This window comes from Zalophus californianus, chromosome 16 (genome assembly GCF_009762305.2).
Source record: "Zalophus californianus isolate mZalCal1 chromosome 16, mZalCal1.pri.v2, whole genome shotgun sequence".
Classification (NCBI taxonomy): Eukaryota; Metazoa; Chordata; class Mammalia; order Carnivora; family Otariidae; genus Zalophus; species Zalophus californianus.
In genome coordinates, this window is record NC_045610.1 from 44813232 (window position 1) to 44836444 (window position 23213).

A 23213-nucleotide genomic window follows, 5' to 3' on the forward strand; every position below is an offset into this window, starting at 1 on the left:
TTTTCCCACACTACAACTTAACATAAACGCATCGTTTTCCGTACCTCAAAGGTTCCTACTGCCCCCGGATAGTTTACTTCAGAGGTATATACTTTTTGCTCTGGGTGACTGGGGAGAGAAGTGCCTTGTGGTAAGTTTTCAGGAGTTCTTTCTGCTTTACCATTTAAAAGAAGCTGATGGATGAGGAAGGACCCACACTTTTGCTCCCTGGACAACTCCGTGCTAAACTTAGTTCTTCGAAGCTTTATTTTGCATGTATTGAAGCAGTTAGGAACTTTGCACATGAGCAGGAATCAAAGTTAAATTCAGAAGTGGAATTTCAAGGACCATGCACCTATTGGAGAAGCATCATTGTCATGGAGTCCCAGGATAATGCTGATTTGGCTGTTATTTGCTTGGGGTCTTTTATTGCCCACACCAAAGCTGAGTACTAGAGAAAGCGGAGTGTGCCATTTATGAGACAGACAAGTCTCTTGGCCTCTTTGTACCTTAGTTTCCTCATCTGAAGAAATGAATAGATTTTAAGACATACTTTTCAGAGTTCATACTAGGCTTATTACACCCACTGAACCAATAACTGTATGGTGTTTTTACAGATAGTTTTTTTTTTTTACATGTATTCATTTTCTATTTCACTTACAACTTGTGTAAAAACTGCATTCCATGCCAGGCCTGAAATGTTCCAAAGCTCAGTTCTGTGAGTAAATTGCAACCAAGATTTCTAAAAAAAAAAAAAAAGACACAAGCAAAAGAAGAACAAAAGATATTCTTTCAGAACATTTATCCTTTGGCAGTGATTCCAATTTACATATGATGAAACATAACCTCAATACTCTCTCCATACACTGAAGAAATCTCACTATGGAAGATAGTTTTTAAAAAAATTTTGCATGAAAGATTTATACTTTCATGTTTATACCTGTGGTGCATTAGATACAAATCAGTAAATGTTCAATAAATACTTGTGTTAAGTAATCTTTATTTCTCTAGAAAAATGTTTCACAACAACGGTACTAGTGACATCTATGGTTGGATCGTCTTTGTTAGCAGGGGCGGTCCTGTGCACTGGGGGTTGTTTAGCAGCATCTCAGGCCTCTGCCCACTAGATGCCGTAGCTCATCTACAGTCTGACGACCATAAATGTTTCCAGACACTGCCAAATGTCACCCGGGTGCAAAATCACCCCGGTTGAGAACCACTGCTCTAGAATGATTCAGTCTGATCTGTATACAATTCTCACACTAATCTTTGCTACAGGCAAAAAAGATTTGCTACATTAATTTTAGTAGCTTTCTACTAATAAAATTTCAATCATATTTCAAAATGATTCTAACAAAGAGGCTTACAATTAAGTTCAACAAAAATTCCAAGTATAATGAAATTATATTTGTAACTTACATAAACTGCAAAAAAGGTAGCGGTTCAAATGCACGTCTTTCAATAGATTGTATTTTATTGCAGGATAAATCTCTAGGAAAAGTAAAAGGAAAATATTGCCTCAATTATCTATTAGATATCTAATTAGTAGGATGACAGTATTGAATAAGTAGCTTTTGCCTACACTCTGAATCTCAGGAATTGTTTCTTGAACCTTCCAGAGCCCCTAACTCTACTTACCCTCTCCTCACCTCTCTTAAGAGAGTCTCACCTTCAAGATCTTCATAAATAAAATCCACAACTATAGATCTTGATAGATCTTGGAAGTAACCTCTCCTGAGAGCAGAAGAATTGATTAGAGGATCTTTTGTGGTCTCATCAATTTCTAGATTATGAGGTCAAGGTTTTTATCTCCACATACAATTATAATTTCTTTTTTCAAAAGGTTTATTTATTTATTTATTTCAGAGAAAGAGAGCGAGCGAGCGAGAGAGCACAAGTAGGAGGGGCAGAGGGAGAGGGAGAGAGAATCCCAAGCAGACCCCGCACTGAGCACAGAGCCCAATGCGGGGCTCCATTTCAGGACCCTGAGATCATGACCTGAGCTGAAACCAAGAGTCAGATGCTCAACCAGTTGTGCCACCCAGGTGCCCCTTATTTTATATTTTTTTAAAAGATTTTATTTTTCTCAAGTAATCTCTATACCCAATGTGGGTTTCGAACCTACAACCCCGAGATCCAGAGTCACTTGCTCTACCAACTGAGCCAGCCAGGCACACCTTAACCATCATTTTAAACACCTATTTTTAATATTGGTATAAGAATTCCCACACTGAAATCCTTAATCTGTTCTCTTGGTAACTTAATATGTATTGATAATTGATAATACTGCTTACATAATTTACCTTAGTTAAATATTTAATATTTAAATATTTATTTTAGCTTAAATTATTAAAAAATTCTGGGTTAATGGCATTCAAATTAATCTAAGTGTTCTATATTTTCTTGTCCTGTAGGTGATAATTTGAGGTTACCTTTAATTCCTCTCATTTTATTAAACCAACTTTTAGAAACCTTTTCTGTAAAAGCCAGATAGTAAATATTTTGGGCTTTGCAGGCCACATGCCATTTCTGTTGCATATTCTTCTCTTTCTCTTCTTTTCTCTTTTATAGCCCTTTAAGAATGTAAAAATCATTCTTCACTCATAGGCTGTATAAAGACAGACCATGGGTGGGATTTGATCCATGAGCCATAAACTAAATATAAATGTAAGCAGATGGTATATGAACACTTAGGAAACAAGGTTCCTATGGGTGTCCATAATTGCTCAGACCTCATTACCCCTTTCGCTCTGTAGGGTCTTTTTCTGTCTATATCTGGTATATAAAATTAAAAAAACTGAAAATGCATAGAAGATATTTAATGCTAGAGATGGGCTGGGGCCCTACAGACTTACAGAACTGTAGAATTTTATTGTTAGAAGAAATTGTCGCAATTATCTAATTTGAACCCCATATTTGTTTTATAGATAACTAAAAAGTCATAATAAATGATTAATTAACTTACAAATACTGGAGTGATAGTAGGCCTTCAAATGAGTCCTTATGTAATTCGGTCAAATAATTTTCCCTGAGAATTCTGAAAAATGAAAAGGTTATTTTTGCATCAAAATGCAAAATAACTACAACTATTTACTACCTAGGACTAATTTCCATATGGGAGAGGAAACCTGGGTAATGGTGCCCCCTAAATACACTAATTCTTATTTAATTTAGGAGTACTGATCTCTGCTGTGTTTCCATTCAAATCCTTCTTTTCATGTACTCCTTGTGTCCATCTCTCTCCATCTCTCCCCCACCCCCCCTCACACACACACACACACACACATACTCCTATCCACTCTTTGCACCAAAATGCATATTTAAAGCCTACTCTCTGGATCACAAAGTCTCTGCTAGAACCCAGCTCTCGGTGCCAACAACCCTGGCAGAACTGCCATTTCCTCCTCTCTCTTCCCAAATTCTATTCGGAAGCCCCATATACAACTATAGCAGTGTGGCAGAGAAAGCCATTGGTTTTTTTTCTCCCCGACTAAAAAATATTCTTGAGAACTAAAAAAATGTTCATTAATAAATGTTCAGTTTAGTAATTATCAAGCAAATACTCATGTAACACTATTCATGTCAAAAAGCCCTGCCTGCATCCTAGAAGCCCCCAGTGTGCCCCTTCCAATCACAACCCTCTCTCTGATTCCCCAGAAGTAACCACTATCCTGACTTTAATAATAATTTCCTTGCTTTTTGGGTTTTTTTATTTTTTTCAAGATTTATTAATTTGAAAGAGAGAGGGAGGGGGAGAGGGAGAGGGAGAGAGAGAGAATCTCTAGCAGACTCCCCACAGAGTGTAGAGCCCCATCCCACGACCCTGAGATCATGACCTGAGCCCAAGTCAAGAGCTGGGTGCTTAACCAACTGAGCCACCCAGGCCCCCCCAATTTCCTCGCTTTTTAAATGTAGTTTTACCTAACACATGGCAGCTGTAAACAACATAATTTAGTTTTGCCTCTTCTTGAACTCTATATAAATGGAATCATATTTTATGTATTATTTTCTATGATGCTTCTTTCATTCAACGTTATCTTATAAATTCATTATATTGTTGCGTGTAGCTGAGGTTGATTCATTTCAATGCCTAGTATTGCATGTCTTGCTACATGTGGCTACCGAATACTTGGGAGTAGCTAGTGTGACGGAGGAGCTGAATTTTTAATTTAGTTAATTTCAATTATTTTAAAATTTAAATTAAAAAACTGATACTCAACAGTTATTAGAAAATGTTTAAATATGTTTGCAAGGATGTGAGGTTAGCTTTTCAACTGTAAATTTTATGAAATCTAAATACAGTCAAGTATCTCTGATAAAAAAATTAGTAACCAAATTGAGATTTCAAAGAGGCAGTATGGGAAAAAGAACCTAAACTCTCTCATTAACAATTTTTATACTGAGTACATGTAGAAATGATAATATTTTGGATATTTTGAAGACAGTTTAAATGTAGACTATCTTATTAATAATGTATCTAATGATTACACGTTGAAATGATAATATTTTGGAGATAAGAGCTAAACAAAATATATTAACATTTAGGTCATCTCTTTTTACTTTTAATTTTTAAGTGGCCACCAGAAAATTTGAGATGACTTGTGTGGCTTACGTTATATTTCAAATGAATAGTATTCCATTTTATGATGATACCACACTTTATTTATTCATTCTACTGTTGGTGGATACTAGAGTTTTCTAGTTTTTAGTTATTACAAACAGTGCTGCTTTGAACATTCTTGTACTTGTGCCTAAGTTTCTCTAGGATTTAATAGGGGTACAAAATTATTTTCCTAAGAGGTTGTGCTATTTCAGGTTGGCAGATGGAAATATGCCAAGTCTCTACCCTCCCAACCTCCACCAAAATCCCTAAGAATGATAGAAAAGATAAATTTAAAAATCCACAGCCTTAGCTCAAAGCCACGGGAGTAGCTTCACAAACACTCCCCTCCTAAGAAATGCCCTGGAGCGACGACAGGGTGGTTAGCTGGGGTCGTGCAGGAGGGCAAGCGGTGGCCCGGCAACCCCGCACCCTTCCTCCTTGGACCAGGCAACAAAGGGTGTCTTCCTCCAGCCTGGAGCAGTTGGTGTTAGGAAAGGGCAGGGTCCCAGAACCCTGAAGGCAGGGAAGGAAGGCCCTCTCTGACTTGCCACTAGAAGTCACCTCCCACCTCTTCCTTAATTCTTAGGGGAATCCACCACAGAAAAACAAGCCCCAGCAGCTCATTCCACCTCTTCCCTAGTGCCAGAAAACAGAAGCGGTAGAATCTCAACTACAAAGATAAATTGCACTCAGCAATGACCAAACAGTATGAGAAAGCCAACTCCACTAAGGACAGAAAATAAAAACAAACATAAGAGCTCAAAGCCAATGAATCAAAGTTAACGGGGAAAGCCCAAGGGGAGTTTAGAATAGCATAATTAATATCCTCAGACAGGTGTAAACAGTACATCAACTCAAGATTATATGAATGAAAAGTGTTATCATTAATAAAAAACTCAGTCTATGAGCAGCAGAAATTGTAGTTGAATAATTAGAAAACAGAGCTCTGGCTTCTTATCAGTACTTGAAATTATATCTATTTATTATATTTACATATTTGTTTTTATATTATATATTTGTAAACCCCTCGAGAACTGGGATATTTGGTCAATTTTATTCTTGAGCCTCTATCCCAGGCATGTAAAAACAGTTCCTAGCACATAGTAGAGGCTCCATAAATATTTGTTGAATGAGTAAGTGACAGGTATCAATATGCAAACATACTACCTTTATTTAAAACAAATTATCCATTTATTATCACTGATGAGGATAAGTACAACTTAATAATAAATAATAATGTCTTTATAATAATAATAAATTATAATAATTTATAATAATAATAAATGTCTTTCTCCAGCCCCACCCCTTAATTTGTGACTCAATCTCAATCTTTTGAGACAAGACCCTTCTGAGAATTTCATAAAAGCTATGGACCTTTCCCCTAGAAAACCGCACCTTCTTGAATATGTGCAACGGTGTGCACGTGATTTCAATTTGGGAATCATCCCTTCAGGGCACAGGTCTGTGAGGAGAATGGATTGAGTTCGGAGGAGGGCCAAACTTGGATGGATAATAAAATGATATATCACATATTGGTTGTAGATATCTCAAAATATCATTTATTCTCATCACTACCTTGAAGTTTTAATTGTTATTGTACCTACCACTGTATCTTGTTATTTAACGTGTTAACAGAAGCAGGTTTATTGCTATATCACTAACCTTTTTTTAAAAAATATTTTGAAAACTGTATTTCAATATAATTTCCTTTTACTATATATTTTAAATTATTATACATTTAAAAACATTATCCCAAGAACACAGGCTTCTGCAGATCATCACATAGATATATAGAAAAAAAAGGTTAAAAATCCTGCCCCAGGGGACCAGTGATCCATAGTTAGGAACCTCTGCCCCAAGCTGAATTAGAAATCTGCAAATCTTACTGGATTCATGTTCTAGTATACAAACTCCCAAACACATGCTTTTGAAAAATTAATTTTTAAATTTCTATTTATTTTCTAAAAATATGTTTTATATATATGTATTCACATGGCTCAAAATTCAAAAGGTATATAGTACACAATTCAAAGTTTTTCTGCTACTCCTGTCCCTCAGCCTACCCATCGCCCTCCACTCCCTAAAGAAAAGTAATGTTATTTATTTCTTGGGCCAAATTACTTTCAGTTTCCTTACAAGTATGGGAAATAAAATCTCCAAGTCAGACACTATCATGGGGAAATACAAATTATAAATACTATCTAAGAAATTCATAAAATAAAAGAAAATTTGCTTGGTTCTAGCATTTCTCCCTTACCGATAAGATATCAGACGAAGGGTGGGGGATCTACTTTAGTGGGATCATAATTCCTATGTTTAGATTACTATGACTACTTAAGTGATTCGATAAGATGAAACAACATTAGAATAATTGGGATCCCAGAAGAAGAAGAAAGAGAGAGAGGGGCAGAAGGTATATTGGAGCAAATAATAGCAGAGAACTTCCCTAATGTGAGGAAGGAAACAGGCATCAAAATCCAGGAGGCACAGAGAACCCCTCTCAAAATCAATCAAAATAGGTCAACACCCCGACATCTAATAGTAAAACTTACGAGTCTCAGAGACAAAGAGAAAATCCTGAAAGCAGCTCGGCAGAAGAGATATGTAACCTACAATGGTAAAAATATTAGATTGGCAAGAGACCTATCCACAGAGACCTGGCAGGCCAGAAAGGACTGGCAAGATATCTTCAGAGCACTAAACGAGAAAAATATGCAGCCAAGAATACTATATCCAGCTAGGCTGTCATTGAAAATAGAAGGAGAGATAAAAAGCTTCCAGAACAAACAAAAACTAAAGGAATTTGCAAACATGAAACCAGCCCTCCAAGAAATATTGAAAGGGAACCTCTAAGCAAAGAGAGAGCCTAAAAGCAGCAAAGATCAGAAAGGAACACAGACAACATACAGTAACAGTCACCTTACAGGCAATACAATGGCACTAAATTCATACCTTTCAATAGTTACCCTGAATGTAAATGGGCTCAATGCCCCAATCAAAAGACACAGGCTATCAGATTGGATTAAAAAACAAGACCCATCCATATGCTGTCTGCAAGAGACTCATTTTAGACCCAAAGACACCCCCAGATTGAAAGTGAGGGGGTGGAAAACCATTTACCATGCTAATGGACACCAAAAGAAAGCTGGGGTGGCAATCCTTATATCAGACAAACTGGATCTTAAAACAAAGACTGTAATAAGAGATGAGGAAGGACACTATATCCTACTTAAAGGGTCTATCCAACAAGAAGATCTAACAATTGTAAATATCTATGCCCCGAACATGGGAGCAGCCAATTATATAAGGCAATTAATAACAAAAGCAAAGAAACACATTGACAACAACACCAATAATAGTGGGAGACTTTAACACCCCCCTGACTGAAATGGACAGATCCTCTAAGCAAAAGATCAACAAGGAAATAAAGACTTTAAATGACACACTGGACCAAATGGACTTCACACACATATTCAGAACATTCCACCCCAAAGCAACGGAATACACATTCTTCTCGAGTGCCCATGGAACATTCTCCAGAATTGATCACATCCTAGGTCACAAATCAGGTCTCAAACGGTACCAAAAGATTGGGATCATTCCCTGCATATTTTCAGACCACAATGCTTTGAAACTAGAACTCAATCACAAGAGGAAAGTCAGAAAGAACTCAAATACATGGAGGCTAAAGAGCATCCTACTGAAGAATGAATGGGTCAACCAGGAAATTAAAGAAGAATTAAAAAAATTCATGGAAACCAATGAAAATGAAAACACAACTGTCCAAAATCTTTGGGATACAGCAAAGGCAGTCCTGAGAGGAAAGTGTATAGCAATACAAGCCTTTCTCAAGAAACAAGAAAGGTCTCAAATACACAATCTAACCCTACACCTAAAGGAGCTGGAGAAAGAACAGCAAATAAAGCCTAAACCCAGCAGGAGAAGAGAAATCATAAAGATCAGAGCAGAAATCGATGAAATAGAAACCAAAAGAACAGTAGAACAGATCAACGAAACTAGGAGCTGGTTCTTTGAAAGAATTAACAAGATTGATAAACCCCTGGCCAGACTGATCCAAAAGAAAAGAGAAATGACCCAAATCCACAAAATCATGAATGAAAGAGGAGAGATCACAACCAACACCAAAGAAATACAAACAATTATAAGAACATATTATGAGCAACTCTATGCCAGCAAATTAGATAACCTGGAAGAAATGGGTGCATTCCTAGAGATGTATCAACTACCAAAACTGAACCAGGAAGAAATAGAAAACCTGAACAGACCTATAACCACTAAGGAAATTGAAGCAGTCATCAAAAATCTCCCAACAAACAAAAGCCCAGGGCCAGATGGCTTCCCAGGGGAATTCTATCAGACATTGAAAGAAGAATTAATACCTATTCTCCTGAAACTGTTCCAAAAAATAGAAATGGAAGGAAAACTTCCAAATTCATTTTATGAGGCCACCATTACCTTGATCCCAAAACCAGACAAAGATCCCATCAAAAAGGAGAATTACAGACCAATATCCTTGATGAACATGGATGCAAAAATTCTCACCAAAATACTAGCCAATAGGATCCAACAGTACATTAAAAGGATTATTCACCACGACCAAGCGCGATTTATCCCTGGGCTGCAAGGCTGGTTCAACATCCGCAAATCAATCAACGTGATACAATACATTAACAAAAGAAAGAACAAGAATCATATGATCCTCTCAATAGATGCAGAAAAAGCATTTGACAAAGTACAGCATCCTTTCTTGATCAAAACTCTTCAGAGTATAGGGATAGAGGGTACATACCTCAATATCATAAAAGCTATCTACGAAAAACCTACAGCGAATATCATTCTCAATGGGGAAAAGCTGAGAGCTTTTCCCCTAAGGTCAGGAACGCGGCAGGGATGTCCACTCTCACCACTGCTATTCAACATAGTATTAGAAGTCCTAGCCACAGCAATCAGACAACAAAAAGAAATCAAAGGCATCCAAATCGGCAAAGAGGAAGTCAAACTCTCACTCTTTGCAGATGATATGATACTGTATGTGGAAAACCCAAAAGACTCCACCCCAAAACTGCTAGAACTCATACAGGAATTCAGTAAAGTAGCAGGCTATAAAATCAATGCACAGAAATCAGTGGCATTCCTATACACCAACAACAAGACAGAAGAGAAGACAAATCAAGGAGCCGATCCCATTCACAATTGCACCCAAAACCGTAAGATACCTAGGAATAAATTTAACCAAAGAGGCAAAGGATCTGTACTCAGAAAACTATAAAATACTCAGGAAAGAAATTGAAGAAGACACAAAGAAATGGGAAAACGTTCCATGCTCATGGATTGGAAGAACCAACATTGTGAAGATGTCAATGCTACCTAGAGCAATCTACACATTCAATGCAATCCCCATCAAAATACCATCCACTTTTTTCAAAGAAATGGAACAAATGATCCTAAAATTTGTATGGAACCAGAAGAGACCCCGAATAGCCAGAGGAATATTGAAAAAGAAAAGCAAAGCTGGCGGCATCATAATTCCGGACTTCCAGCTCTATTACAAAGCTGTCATCATCAAGACAGTATGGTACTGGCACAAAAACAGACACATAGATCAATGGAACAGAATCGAGAGCCCAGAAATGGACCCTCAACTCTATGGTCAACTTATCTTTGACAAAGCAGGGAAGAATGTCCAGTGGAAAAAAGAAAGTCTCTTCAACAAATGGTGTTGGGAAAATTGGACAGCCACATGCAGAAGAATGAAACTGGACCATTTCCTTACACCACACACAAAAACAGACTCCAAATGGTTGAAAGACCTAAACGTGAGACAGGAGTCCATCCAAATCCTAAAGGAGAACACAGGTAGCAACCTCTTCGACCTCAGCCGCAGCAACTTCTTCCTAGAAACATCACCAAAGGCACAGGAAGCCAGGGCAAAAATGAACTATTGGGATTTCATCAAGATAAAAAGCTTTTGCACAGCAAAAGAAACAGTCCACAAAACCAAAAGACAACCGACAGAATGGGAGAAAATATTTGCAAATGACATATCAGATAAAGGGCTAGTATCCATAACCTATAAAGAACTTATCAAACTCAACACCCAAAGAACAAATAATCCAATCAAGAAATGGGCAGAAAACATGAACAGACATTTTTCCAAAGAAGACATCCAAATGGCCAACAGGCACCTGAAAAAGTGCTCAACATCGCTCGGCATCAGGGAAATCCAAATCAAAACCTCAATGAGATACCACTTCACACCCGTCAGAATGGCTAAAATTAACAAGTCAGGGAACGACAGATGTTGGCGGGGATGTGGAGAAAGGGGTACCCTCCTACACTGTTGGTGGGAATGCAAGCTGGTGCAACCCCTCTGGAAAACAGTATGGAGGTTCCTCAAACAGTTGAAATTAGAGCTACCATTCGATCCAGCAATTGCACTACTGGGTATTTACCCCAAAGATACAAATGTAGGGACCCGAAGGGGTACGTGCACCCCAATGTTTATAGCAGCAATGTCCACCATAGCCAAACTGTGGAAAGAGCCAAGATGCCCATCGACAGATGAATGGATAAAGAAGAAGTGGTATATATACACAATGGAATATTATGCAGCCATCCAAAGGAATGAGATCTTGCCATTTGCAACGACGTGGATGGAACTGGAGGGTGTTATGCTGAGTGAAATAAGTCAATCAGAGAAAGACATGTATCATATGACCTCACTGATATGAGGAATTCTTAATCTCAGGAACAAACTGAGGGTTGCTGGAGTGGTGGGGGGTGGGAGGGATGGGGTGGCTGGGTGATGGACATTGGGGAAGATATGTGCTACGGTGAGTGCTGTGAATTGTGTAAGACTGTTGAATCACAGATCTGTACTTCTGAAACAAATAACGCAACATATTTTAAGAAAAAAGAAAAAGAAGAAGATAGCAGGAGAGGAAGAATGAAGGGGAGTAAGTCAGAGGGGGAGACGAACCAGGAGAGATGATGGACTCTGAAAAACAAACTGTGGTTTCTGGAGGGGAGGAGGGTGGGGGGATGGGTTAGCCTGGTGATGGGTATTGAGGAGGGCACATTCTGCATGGAGCACTGGGTGTCATGAACAAACAATGAGTCATGGAACACTACACCAAAACAAATTATGTAATATATGGTGATTAACATAATAAAAAAAATTAAAAAAAAAAGATTACTATGACTACTATGTCTTTTATTACTAATTCAGGAGTCATTTATGACTTATCTACTCAAGTTGAACTAATGATACGATACACAAGCTGTCATGAAAAATGCCAGTTAATTGCTTTGAGTGTAATGTTTTTTTCCAAAATCATTTGTGTCTACATTGACTTTTTCTACAAATCAATTAAAAAAAGATAACAAAAAGTTGGCAAAGGACAAAAAATTCAGATAAGAAATACAAATGTTCAGTAAACAAAGAGAGATATTTAAATTTACAAGTAATCAGAAAGCTTCAAATTCAGATGAGACCCCTTTTATTCACCCATCAGATCAGCCAAGAAATGGAGAATATCCAGTGGCGGAGGGGTGTGAGGATGTGAATGCTGTCATGGTCTATGCGTTGGAGTGTAAGTCGGCACAGCTTTTTTGAGGGCAATTAAAATTGGACATCTACCTAGTCTTCATCCCAACAATTCCATTTCTAGATCTCTATTCCACAGAAATCCTTGCCCGTGTACACAGAGATGCATGGATGAGGTGGTTCACTGCAGCAATGCGTGTGACAAGAAAACCGGACACAGTCTAAACATCCATCAATAGGGGAATTATTAAATTGTAATACATTCATACTACGGAATATTACGCAGGAGTTTACATGAATGGGGTAACTCCCTATGTACTAGAAGAAAAGAAATCTAAGACCTACCATGAAGCAAAAGAATCGAGTTGTAGGATGTTACCACTTACGTAAAAAAAAGAGAAAGAAAGAAAAAGAAAGAAAGAAAGAAAGAAAGAAAGAAAGAAAGAAAGAAAGAAAAAGAAAATGACACAACAAACCTATTTTGTTGTCTATACATATGTATGTAGACAAATGCATGGAAAAAGGTCTGGAAGGATATATATGAAATCCAGAGTAGTGGCTATCTCAGCGGTGGGGGATCAGAACACAAGGAGGATGTTCACTCTATAGCTATATTCTTTCATTTTTATATATTGAGAATATAATCATGTATTCCTTGTCTAATGGAACAGAAGTTTAGATTGACTCTAATTTTAAAGAGAGCCTGCCAAATTTAACTTTTAAAATAAACACTGAATTACAATCGATAGAGGTTGAATTGCGATATGGAGGGGGAAATACCTTTCCTCAGAGCTACTGACTTCCAAATTCTGGACCAACAAGGATCTTAGAATGCAGTTAAGTTTTTTGTATTTGTCTTTGGAGAGAATATACTCACAGTTTCTCAGCCCAACGGTATGCCTTCCATATATTTTCATCAATGTAAGAAATAGAATTTCCTTCGAAATTTCTGTAAAGAAACACAGTTCAGATCCTTGAATAGGTAGGAAAAGAATGAACAGAGTAAGTAAAAGAAGCATTGGGAACCTTGTGGGGAATATTCAAATGCAGAAAATACCAGCATTCTAATTTCCACAGCTATCAGCATCCCAGTTTGCGCAATTAAGCAAGAGATGATGTGGGGCTGCTGGCGCAAACAAGGTATCTCCCTAGAACCTGAACTTCCTATCTTGGACAGATATTGCCAGTTAATTACTTTGACTATAAGTGTTTTTTCCAAAATCACTGATGTGTCCAAAATGGCTCCTTCGTAAATCAGTGAGAAAATAATAATTCGACAGAAACATGGCAAAAACGTATCACTATAGGCAAACAAAGGTAAAGAAACCCTAAGCCAGGCAACACCAAAGCTTTGGCTCAGTGCCCTCTGTTGAAACCTCTTCAGCTGTTCGGATAAAGGAAGTTAGAAATTAGAGGAACTAATATGGAGAGATTTCTTAGACGTACTGCATAAGGAAAAGCAACAAATCACTGAGCAAGGAATAGAAGTATTACCTCATTAGGGGAAAAATGGCAAAGGAAAGCGATGGGAAGGAAGGACTCACACTGAAATGGTAACAGGAGTTATCTTACAGGTGGTAGGGAGGGTGGGGTGGGATTTTTACATTTTATCCTATATGCTTGTGCCATTTAAAAACAAACAAACAAACAAACAAACAAACAAACAAAACCCCAGTGAGAGTGTATCCACGAATTGCATGTGTTTAAAAGAAGCCATGAAATGCCGGAGACTCCGTTTCATCCACTAACTCTATGTATTTTTACCTTTAGCTTTCCTCAGCAACAACTTACCTATTCAGTTTATAGACACATTTTTTTCTAGGGGAGTCAGAAAAGAAGGCAAAACAGGTACCCATCTGCCCATCTGCCTAGTGGCCATTTCCAGGAACCAGAAACCTTCTGGTTGCTTTATGTTCCCTGAGAAAAGATGCCTAAAGCTGAACTTAGCTCCCTCAAGCTGGCTCTCCTTCCCAACTGCTGTGTTTCCACCTGTTCTTCCGCCATTGTACTGCTCATCCAGGACAAAAACTTCGAGAGTCATGTTTCATTTTTCTCTTTTCTGGACACACCCTACCCGCTACTCTCATCAGTTACTCAGTCTTGTTGCTTCTTCCTTTGCGGTGCTCTCAGGATTTTCTTTCTACTCCTATCACAGCCACTCTGATCCGGCCCCTTGTCATTTTACTCCCAGCTTTTGCTAGAGCATTCTATCTGGTCTCCCTAGATCAAGCTTTCCTCTCTAGATCGCTCTACATCGGGAATCAAAAACAATCCTCTTGAAGAATGAAGGGGAGTAAGTCAGAGGGGGAGACGAACCAGGAGAGACGATGGACTCTGAAAAACAAACTGAGGTTTCTAGAGGGGAGGAGGGTAGGGGGATGGGGTAGCCTGGTGATGGGTATTAAAGAGGGCACATTCTGCATGGAGCACTGGGTGTTATGAACAAACAATGAATCATGGAGCACTACACCAAAACAAATTATGTAATATATGGTGATTAACATAACAATAAAAAATTTAAAAAAAACAATCCTCTTGTTTTAATGATATGTATCTCTTGTGGGAAAACTTTCAGTGACTCTCTGTATCTCAGAGTGTAACTTTCAAACCCCTCTAGATGATAGTCAAGGGTTTTCACAGTCCTATCTTTCACAGCGTCCTAACCTAATTCTTAATTCCTGATCGGTCTTGCAGCCGGTCTTGCAGACTTTGCCTAGACTATACTCCCTATTTTTGCTCTATTTAACAAATCATAGCCACTCTTTAAGTCTCAGCTAAAGTTTTAGCTTATCCATGCAGCTCTCCCTCACCTCCACACTCTACTGATTACAGATTTAGCTTATCCCTGCAGTTCTCCCTCACCTCCACGCTCTACTGATTACAGATTCTGGTGAATTACAGCACCTATGGTCTGTACTTAATCATAGGTCACCTCCCTTTCTATGCCTGTTTCCTTTCTTCCCACCTATCATTTCACGTTCTAAAGACAATGTCATACTCTCATGGATCCCACAATACTGAGTCCTGGGCTGGGCACAAAATAGGTGCTATATATAGAAGGCCAGGGGACAAAGATGAGTTCTGAACATGACTGAGGAGTCAAATAATAAGAGATAACACTCATATGTATGCTAGGCACCAATATAAGTGCTTTACCTGTATTAACTCATCTAAATCTCACAATAAGCCCACGAGATGGTAACTATCATAATTCGCATTTTACGGAAAAGGAAATTGAATCAAAAGCTATTAAGTGACAGACCTCGGTTCAAACCCAGGTGGTCTAGTTCCAGAATCTCTACTCTTAACCACTTTGTTGTATCACCTCCAATGAGATGGAGAGAAGGACATGTTGCTATAAAGAGGATGGAGCAAATATGGGAGAGTAGAGGTTAAGGAATGAAATGATGGGGATAAAAAACTGGATAAGAAAAAGGAATAAGGACAATTGCAAGTAAAAGATTGGAGAAGGGGGAATAATAGCAAAAAGCAAAACAAAGATAAGGGACAGCTGACAAAGAAAAGGTAAAAACAGAAAGTCAACATGGGCTGGGGAGATGAGGAAGGCCCAGGAAGACCTCGAAGAAAAGGCTGCCATGGCAAGCAGGAGGCAGAGAACAAATGAGGAAAGGCAATACTTACAAGATGGTGAAGGTGCCATTGTAGGTGCTGGGCTCTGGCACAGGCACTCTGTGGAGCCTCTGCTTTGGGCTGAAACCGGTACACGACAGCGTCTCATCTTTGCAGATACAGAGCTCACATATGTTGATGTTCGTGGTAGCATTCTCTTCCGGTTGCTCAGTTAAAGTTGCGTATGACTTTTCTGGGGTATATTTTACAAAATGCAGCACTGAACGCTGGGTCGTTGGGGGAAAAACTGTCTCAGATGACTCCGGTTGCGGACGTACAGTAATTTCCAGGTCCATAGGTGGAACCGTGACTTTAGTCAGGTTTGGATGTTGACTCTGAGCCTGTTCTGGATGGGCAAGTGTCACCTCAAGGTCCTTTGGAGGAGGAGCTATAGTCTTCTTCATGGCTGTAGAATGTGTAGGCTCTGTAATAGCTTCTGGAGTAATGGTAAGCCCCAAGTCCACATGATGAAATGTGGTGCTGGGTGATGCTGGATGCTGACCTTGATCCTTACTTGGAGGTGGAGCTGTCACCTCCTCATGAAACGGATATTGAACTACAACCTCCTTAGGTGGCTCTGGAGGCTGAGCTGGGGTCTCTTGCATGGTTGGAGAAGTTTCAGTCTCTGTAGTAGGTTCTGGAGTTATGGTAAGCCCCAGGTCCAAAGGTTTAACCGTGACTTTATTTGAGGTTGGATGCTGAACCTGAACCTGCTCTGACTGTGGAAATGTCACCTCAAGGTCCTTTGGAGGAGTTGTAGTCTGCTGCAGGGTTGTAGACTGTTTAACCTCTGTAGTAGATTCTGGAGTTATGGTAAGCTCCAGATCCAAAGGTTGAACTGTCACATTTGGTGACCACCAATGCTGAGCTTGATCCTGATGTGGTGTTGGAACTGCTGCCTCTTGATATGTGTGAGGTTGGGATACAAGTTCCTTAGTCAGCTCTGGATGCTGATCTGGGATCTCAGGCATGGCTGGAGAAGGTTCAACCTCGGCAGCAGATTCTGGAGTTATGGTAAGTTCCAGGTCCAAAGGTTTAACTGTGACTTTATTTAAGGTTGGACGGTGAGACTGAACCTGCTCTGAAAGTGCAAGTGTCACCTCAAGGTCTTTTGGAGGAGATGTAGTCTTTTTCAGGGTTGTAAACTGTTCAACTTCTTTAGTGGGTTCTGGACTTACAGTAAGCTCCAGGTCCAAAGGTTGAACTGTTACATTGGGTGATGATGGATGCTGAGCTTGATCTTGACCTGGTGTCTGAACAATCTCCTCCTGATATACTGGAGACTGAGCTACAACAACCTCCTTAGGTGGCTCTGGAGGCTGAGCTGGGGTCCCCCGCATAGGTAGAGAAAGTTCAGTCTCCTTAGTGAATTCTGGAGTTATGGTAAGCCGCAGGTCCAAAGGTTGAACTGTGACCTCAGCCAAAGTTGGATGCTGAGTCTGAACCTGCTCTAGGTGTGCAAATGTCACTTCGACGTCCTTTGGAGGAGCTGTAGCTTTCTTCAGGGCTGTAGAATGTTCAAACTCTGTAGTGGGTTCTGGAGTTACGGTAAGCTCCAGGTCTAAAGATTGAGCTGTGACTTCAGTCAAATGTGGTTGCTGAGCCTGAACTTGCTCTGGATGTGGAAGTGTCACCTCGGGGTCCTCTGGAAGAGACAGAGTCCACTGCAGGGCCGTGGAATGCACAGCCTCCTCGAGGCGCTCCGCTGGCTGAGCCGGGGCCTCCGGCTGTGCTGGCGTGGGCCCAGCCTCCTGGGGGCGCTCTGCAGGTGGAGCCGGGGCCTCCGGCTGCGCTGGGGTGGGCCCAGGCTTCTCGGGGCGCTCTACAGGTGGAGCCGGGACCTCCGGCAGGGCTGGGGTGGGCCCAGCCGCCTCGGGGCGCTCTACAGGCTGAGCCAAAGTTTCTGGCTGCGCTAGGGTGGGCCCAGCCTCCTCGGGGCGCTTTGCAGGCGGACCCGGGGCCTCCGGCTGGGCTGCAGTGGGCCCAGCCTCCTCGGGGCGCTCCGCTGGCTGAGTCGGGGCCTCCGGCTGGGCTGGGGTGGGCCCAGCCTCCTCGGGGCGCTCTGCAGGCGGTGCCGGGGCCTCTGGCTGCGCTGGGGCGGACCAAGCCTCCTCGGGGCTCTCTGCAGGCGGAACAGGGGCCTCCGGCTGCGCTGGGGTGGGCCCAGCCTCCTCCGGGCGCTCTGCACGCGGTGCCGGGGCCTCCGGCAGGGCTGGGGCGGGCCCAGCCGCCTCGGGGCGCTCCGCTGGCTGAGCCGGGGCCTCCGCCTGCGCTGGGGTGGGCCCAGGGTCCTCGGGGTGCTCTGCAGGCGGAGCCGGGGCCTCCGGCTCCGCTGGGGTGGGCCTAGGCTCCTCGGGCCGCTCTGCAGGCGAAGCCGGGTCCAGGCTCCTCGGGGCGCTCTGCAGGCGGAGCCGGGGCGTCCGGCTGCGCTGGGGCGGGCCCAGGCTCCTCGGGGCGCTCTGCAGGCGGAGCCGGGGCGTCCGGCTGCGCTGGGGTGGGCCCAGGCTCCTCGGGGCGCTCTGCAGGCGGAGCCGGGGCGTCCGGCTGCGCTGGGGCGGGCCCAGGCTCCTGGGGGCGCTCTGCTGGCGGAGCCGGGACCTGCGGCTGCGCTGGGGCGGGCCCAGGCTCCTCGGGGCGCTCTGCAGGCAGAGCCGGGGCCTCCGGCAGGGCTGGGGTGGGCCCAGCCGCCTCGGGGCGCTCTACAGTCTGAGCCAGGGTTTCTGGCTGGGCTGGGGTGGGCCCAGCCTCCTCGGGGCGGTCCGCTGGCTGAGTCGGGGCCTCCGGCAGGGCTGGGGTGGACCCAGCCGCCTCGGGACGCTCTACAGCCTGAGTCAGGGTTTCTGGCTGGGCTGGGGTGGGCCCAGCCTCCTCCGGGCGCCCTGCAGGCGGAGCCGGGTCCTCCGGCTGCGCTGGGGCGGGTCCAGAGTCCTCGGGGTGCTCTGCCGGCGGAGCCGGGGCCTCCGGCTGGGCTGCGGTGGGCCCAGCCTCCTCGGGGCGCTCCGCTGGCTGAGCCGGGGCCTCTGGCTGCGCTGGGGTGGGCCCAGCCTCCTCGGGGCGCTTTGCAGGCGGAGCCGGGGCCTCCGGCTGGGCTGCGGTGGGCCCAGCCTCCTCGGGGCGCTCCACTGGCTGAGCCGGGGCCTCCGGCTGCGCTGCGCAGGGCCCAGGGTCCTCGGGGAGCTCTGCAGGCGGAGCCGGGGCCTCCGGCTCCACTGGGGTGGGCCTAGGCTCCTCGGGGCGCTCTGCAGGCGGAGCCGGGGCCTCCTGCTGCGCTGCGGCTGGCCCAGGCTCCTCGGGGCGCTCTGCTGGTGGAGCCCGGGCCTCCGGCTGCGCTGGGGCGGGCCCAGGCTCCTCAGGGCGCCCTGCAAGCGGAGCCGGGGCCTGCGGCTGCGCTGGGGCGGGTCCAGGGTCCTCGGGGTGCTCTGCAGGCGGAGCCGGGGCCTCCTCCGGCTCCGCTGGGGCGGGCCTAGGCTCCTCGGGGCGGTCTGCAGGCGGAGCCGGGGCCTCCTGCTGCGCTGGGGCGGGCCCAGGCTCCTCGGGCGCTCTGCAGGCGGAGCCGGGGCCTCTGGCAGGGCTGGGGTGGGCCCAGCCGCCTCGGGGCGCTCTACAGGCTGAGCCAGGGTTTCTGGCTGGGCTGGGGTGGGCCCAGCCTCCTCGGGGCGCCATGCAGGCGGAGCCGGGGCCTCCGGCTGGGCTGCGGTGGGCCCAGCCTCCTCGGGGCGCTCCGCTGGCTGAGCCGGGGACTCCGGCTGCGCTGGGGTGAGCCCAGCCTCCTCGGGGCGCTCTGCAGGCGGAGCCGGGGCCTCCGGCTGCGCTGCAGTGCGCCCAGCCTCCTCGGGGCGGTCTTCAGGTGGAGCCGGGGCCTCTGGCAGGGCTGGGGTGGGCGCAGCCGCCTCGGGGCACTCTACAGGCTGAACCAGGGTTTCTGGCTGGGCTGGGGTGGGCCCAGCCTCTTCGGGGCGCTCTGCAGGCGGAGCCGGGGCCTCCGGCTGCGCTGCAGTGCGCCCAGCCTCCTCGGGGCGGTCTTCAGGTGGAGCTGGGGCCTCTGGCAGGGCTGGGGTGGGCGCAGCCGCCTCGGGGCACTCTACAGGCTGAACCAGGGTTTCTGGCTGGGCTGGGGTGGGCCCAGCCTCTTCGGGGCGCTCTGCAGGCGGAGCCCGGGCCTCCGGCTCCGCTGGGGTGGGCCCAGGCTCCTCGGGGCGCTCTGCAGACGGAGCCGGGGCCTCCGGCTGCGCTGGAGTGGGCCCAGCCTCCTCCGGGCGCTCTGCAGGCGGAGCCGGGGCCTCCGGCAGGGCTGGGGCGGACCCAGCCGCCTCGGGGCGCTCCGCTGGCTGAGCCGGGGCCTCCGGCTGCGCTGGGGTGGGCCCAGGGTCCTCGGGGTGCTCTGCAGGCGGAGCCGGGGCCTCCGGCTGCGCTGGGGCGGGCCCAGGCTCCTCGGGGCGTTCTGCATGCGGAGCCGGGGCCTCCGGTTGCGCTGGGGCGGGCCCAGCCTCCTCTGGGCGCTCTGCCAGCGCAGCCGGGACGTCCGGCTGCGCTGGGGCGGGCCCAGGCTCCTCGGGGCGCTCTGCAGGCGGAGCCGGGGCCTCTGGCAGGGCTGGGGTGGGCCCAGCCGCCTCTGGGCGCTCTGCAGGCGGAGCCGGGGCCTCTGGCTGGGCTATGGTGGGCCCAGCCTCCTCGGGGCGCTCTGCTGGCTCAGCCGTGTCCGGAAACGGAACCAAAGTTTCAGTCAACTCCTTAGGCAGGGCCAACATCTGGGCTGGAGCTGAGGACCCCAAGTAATGAAAGCCCCCCGCCTCTGCTGGGGGTGTAAATACCTGGGGCGATTCGGGCGGGAATTCATAGGAGTGCGAAGACCAGGGCTCAGTGGGCCCCAGGAGGTCGGCGGTCAGCTGGGCAGGGTCCAGGGCCCACTCCGGAGGCTGAGCTGCCTGGACCGGCAGACACGATTGCCACGTGAGGAGGAGCAGCGGGACCCAGAGGCGCAGCCGGGACATGACACGCGGAGGCTCTGGGGCGCACTGAACCAGGTCAGGGCCTCTAGCTGGACTGCGGTGGGCCCAGCCTCCTCCGGGCGCTCCGCAGGCTGAGCCGGCACCTCCGGCTGGGCTGGGATGGGCCCAGCTTCCTCGGGGATCTCTGCTGGCCAAGCCGGCACCTCCAGCTGGGCTGGGATGGGCCCAGCTTCCTCGGGGAGCTCTGCTGGCCAAGCCGGCACCTCCAGCTGGACTGGAGTGTGCCCAGCCACCTCGGGGATCTCCCGCTGCGCGCGAGTGGGAGTCGAAGTGTTATGTCAGCCCCGTGATGCGCGCACCGTTAACAACTGCGAGCCCCTCCCCTGCCTATGTCCCACCCTTTATTTATGACACCTTTATTAGCTGGGCACAGACGGGCACCGTGCCCCTCGGAGCGAGCCCTTTTTCCGGAATCACCGGGGCCCAAGCCTCCCTTCCCCCTACAAAGGGCACAATCACCTCCTGCTGCTCACAGCGAGGCAGGATGGCCCCAGACTCCAGAGGCTCTGAGGTGGGAGGGGGGAGTTGCAGTTTCCCAGGGACACCGCAGGACCTGGCGTCCCCGGAAATTAAAAAATGCTAGTCCAATTCTGACGGATTGAACTCGGCCTCTTCAAAGCTTAAATCCGAGAGACACTCTTCCTCCCCTTGGCCATCCTGCTTCCAAGAAAAGTAGCTGACCTGCAGAATAAGCGTCAGTCAGGGCAGTGGGGAAGGGAACACATTTTACAGATAGTTATTCTAAAATGTTGCCATTTCCTCTAAATTCTCAATATGCATGTCTGAGTATTAAGTCGCCACTCTGTTAGGAGGAGGGTGCCTACCACTGAATCAGTGATGGCTCCCAAATTTCTGTAGGAGGGGTTTTGGGGTGGGGGCTGGGGGGGCAGGTGAGCATTTCATTCTGGGAATGAGGGTCTGAAACCAAGAGAATAGCCCTCTATTTACACTGGTATGGGAAAACTTGCCCCATTCCACCTTGACTCAACACAGCCGTCAGTCTAGAAGAAGTAACAACACCGCTTTTCAGAGGTCTGACCCTGTTTGTTCACATGGAGAAGGCACTTAGGATGTTCAAGTTAGCATGCTAAACAATTTTCTTGAAAGAGTGTAACTAGCACCCAGTTTACATCCTTCACAGCCCTTTTTACGATCTGTTTTATTTGAGTCCTTGTTTATGGTCTGGCACAAGCTCTAGCACGCAAACTGTAAGAGAGAAGGGTTTTATCTTATTCCCAGCGTCTAGCACATAGTAATGGTTTTTAAACGGAACTGATTCCAAGACTGGCCTTATTTAGGAATGGATCTGTTGTTACAATCAGGTTTCTGAAATCTTTAGCATCAATACAGAATCTCTTTCTCTCACATTTCACAGAAAGCTAGACTTCTTAAAGTGTAAACTTGGGTAAGTCTGAAGTTCCCTTGACTGGCTTGATTTAAATTGAATTAAAATAACTATTTTGCACAAAAAAAACCTTCAAATACTTTTTCAGAAAGTAACCATCTTTCCTTTCTCCACTCTTCCCTTCAAAACAAACAAACTTTGCAACTTTGGAGTGAGTTCAATCATCAGAAATCCAGCCCCAAATTCAGTTTTCAATGACACGAAACACATTCTTTTCTCCTCTTTTTTTTTTAAACATTCTATATGCAGTACGTTAATATCTTCTTTTAGAAATTACTTTGGCAACTTAATCCCTAATTCAGGGCATTGATAGAAGTGATTTACAGAAAAGTTCTTCAGTAAAATATTTCATACAAGATATGTATGAGATGCTGACATCTGGGTAATACACCTTATTTGAAAGGCCTAATGGTTTTCAAACACTGTAGCATAATCTCACTTAAGGTCAGAGTTACTCTGTTCCCAAATCCCTGAGATTCTGTTTGAGGGGAGCTCTAAAAGGCTGTGTCCTCTCCTATGTCCACAACAGTGGGAGTATTCTGATGCAATTTGCTCTCCAAATTTTAAATAAGGGGTCAGAGCCAAGGGCCAGGACTTCAGGAAAAGCCCCAGAAACTCTCTGCACTCAAAAGCAGTTTCAGAGTTTTACATTTCCCAAAGGATGATAGAGCGAACTGTACGTGCCAAAGTCTTCCAAATCCTGCCGGTTGCTTTAAATTATGGCTACACTGGCTGTGGAACCCTCGAGCTCTAATCTCCACATACTTGAATTAAATCCTGTAGCTCCTCTTCGGTTCTGGCATCTGTAATCTCTTCACAGGGTCTATATTCCACAGCTATTTTACCACTTTCTGAAATAAAGTTAACAAGTAGCATATCAAAATTTTTCTTGTTCTAAAACTTGCTGTATATAACTGGGATAGCACCCAGTAATTAGACATTCTTTTGATTTTTTAAAAACTATTTTATTTATTTATTCGAGAGAGAGAGTGCACAAGCAGGGGGAACAGGAGAGGGTGA

The 23213-nt window shown here is 45.4% G+C and overlaps 3 protein-coding genes and 1 non-coding gene across 8 annotated transcripts in view; all 4 read right to left on the reverse strand.

Annotated features, from left to right (window-relative positions):
- Window positions 1-18467, reverse strand: part of LOC113930152 (leucine-rich repeat-containing protein 37A2-like) — a 49172-nt gene extending 30705 nt beyond the window's left edge. The window contains exons 1-3 of the mRNA XM_035724471.1: window positions 15792-18467; window positions 13027-13098; window positions 2945-3016 (exon numbers count right to left, since the gene is read on the reverse strand). Coding sequence (XP_035580364.1) covers window positions 2945-3016; window positions 13027-13098; window positions 15792-17119 — 1472 coding nt within the window. The 5' untranslated portion in view covers window positions 17120-18467. The remainder of the gene's footprint in view (window positions 1-2944; window positions 3017-13026; window positions 13099-15791) is intronic.
- TRNAQ-CUG lies at window positions 2080-2152 on the reverse strand. Its single transcript has one exon. It is a non-coding gene; the product is annotated as a tRNA-Gln (tRNA).
- LOC113938890 (basic proline-rich protein-like) lies at window positions 18357-20799 on the reverse strand. Its single transcript, XM_027624355.2, has one exon. It carries the CDS (start codon window positions 20768-20770, stop codon window positions 18611-18613), a length of 2160 nt encoding a protein of 719 aa, XP_027480156.2. The 5' UTR covers window positions 20771-20799; the 3' UTR covers window positions 18357-18610.
- A 10-nt stretch (window positions 20800-20809) lies between these two features.
- The window catches only part of LOC118355950 (RAD52 motif-containing protein 1-like), a 15149-nt gene continuing 12745 nt past the window's right edge, over window positions 20810-23213 (reverse strand). For 3 of the 5 annotated variants that reach the window (XM_035724472.1, XM_035724473.1, XM_035724475.1), the window contains 2 exons: window positions 22959-23044; window positions 20810-21469 (listed from right to left, as the gene is read on the reverse strand). In XM_035724472.1, the coding sequence (XP_035580365.1) occupies window positions 21368-21469; window positions 22959-23044 (188 nt within the window). In that variant the 3' untranslated portion in view covers window positions 20810-21367. Of the gene's footprint in view, window positions 21470-21753; window positions 23045-23213 lie in introns of those variants that run through there. The other 2 variants (XR_004819680.1, XR_004819679.1) reach the window with 2 other exon arrangements.

What these genes read in the sequence shown, in the direction of transcription:
- LOC113938890 (XM_027624355.2), bottom strand. Translation starts at nt 20,770, where the DNA reads ATGTCCCGGCTGCGCCTCTGGGTCCCGCTGCTCCTCCTCACGTGGCAA.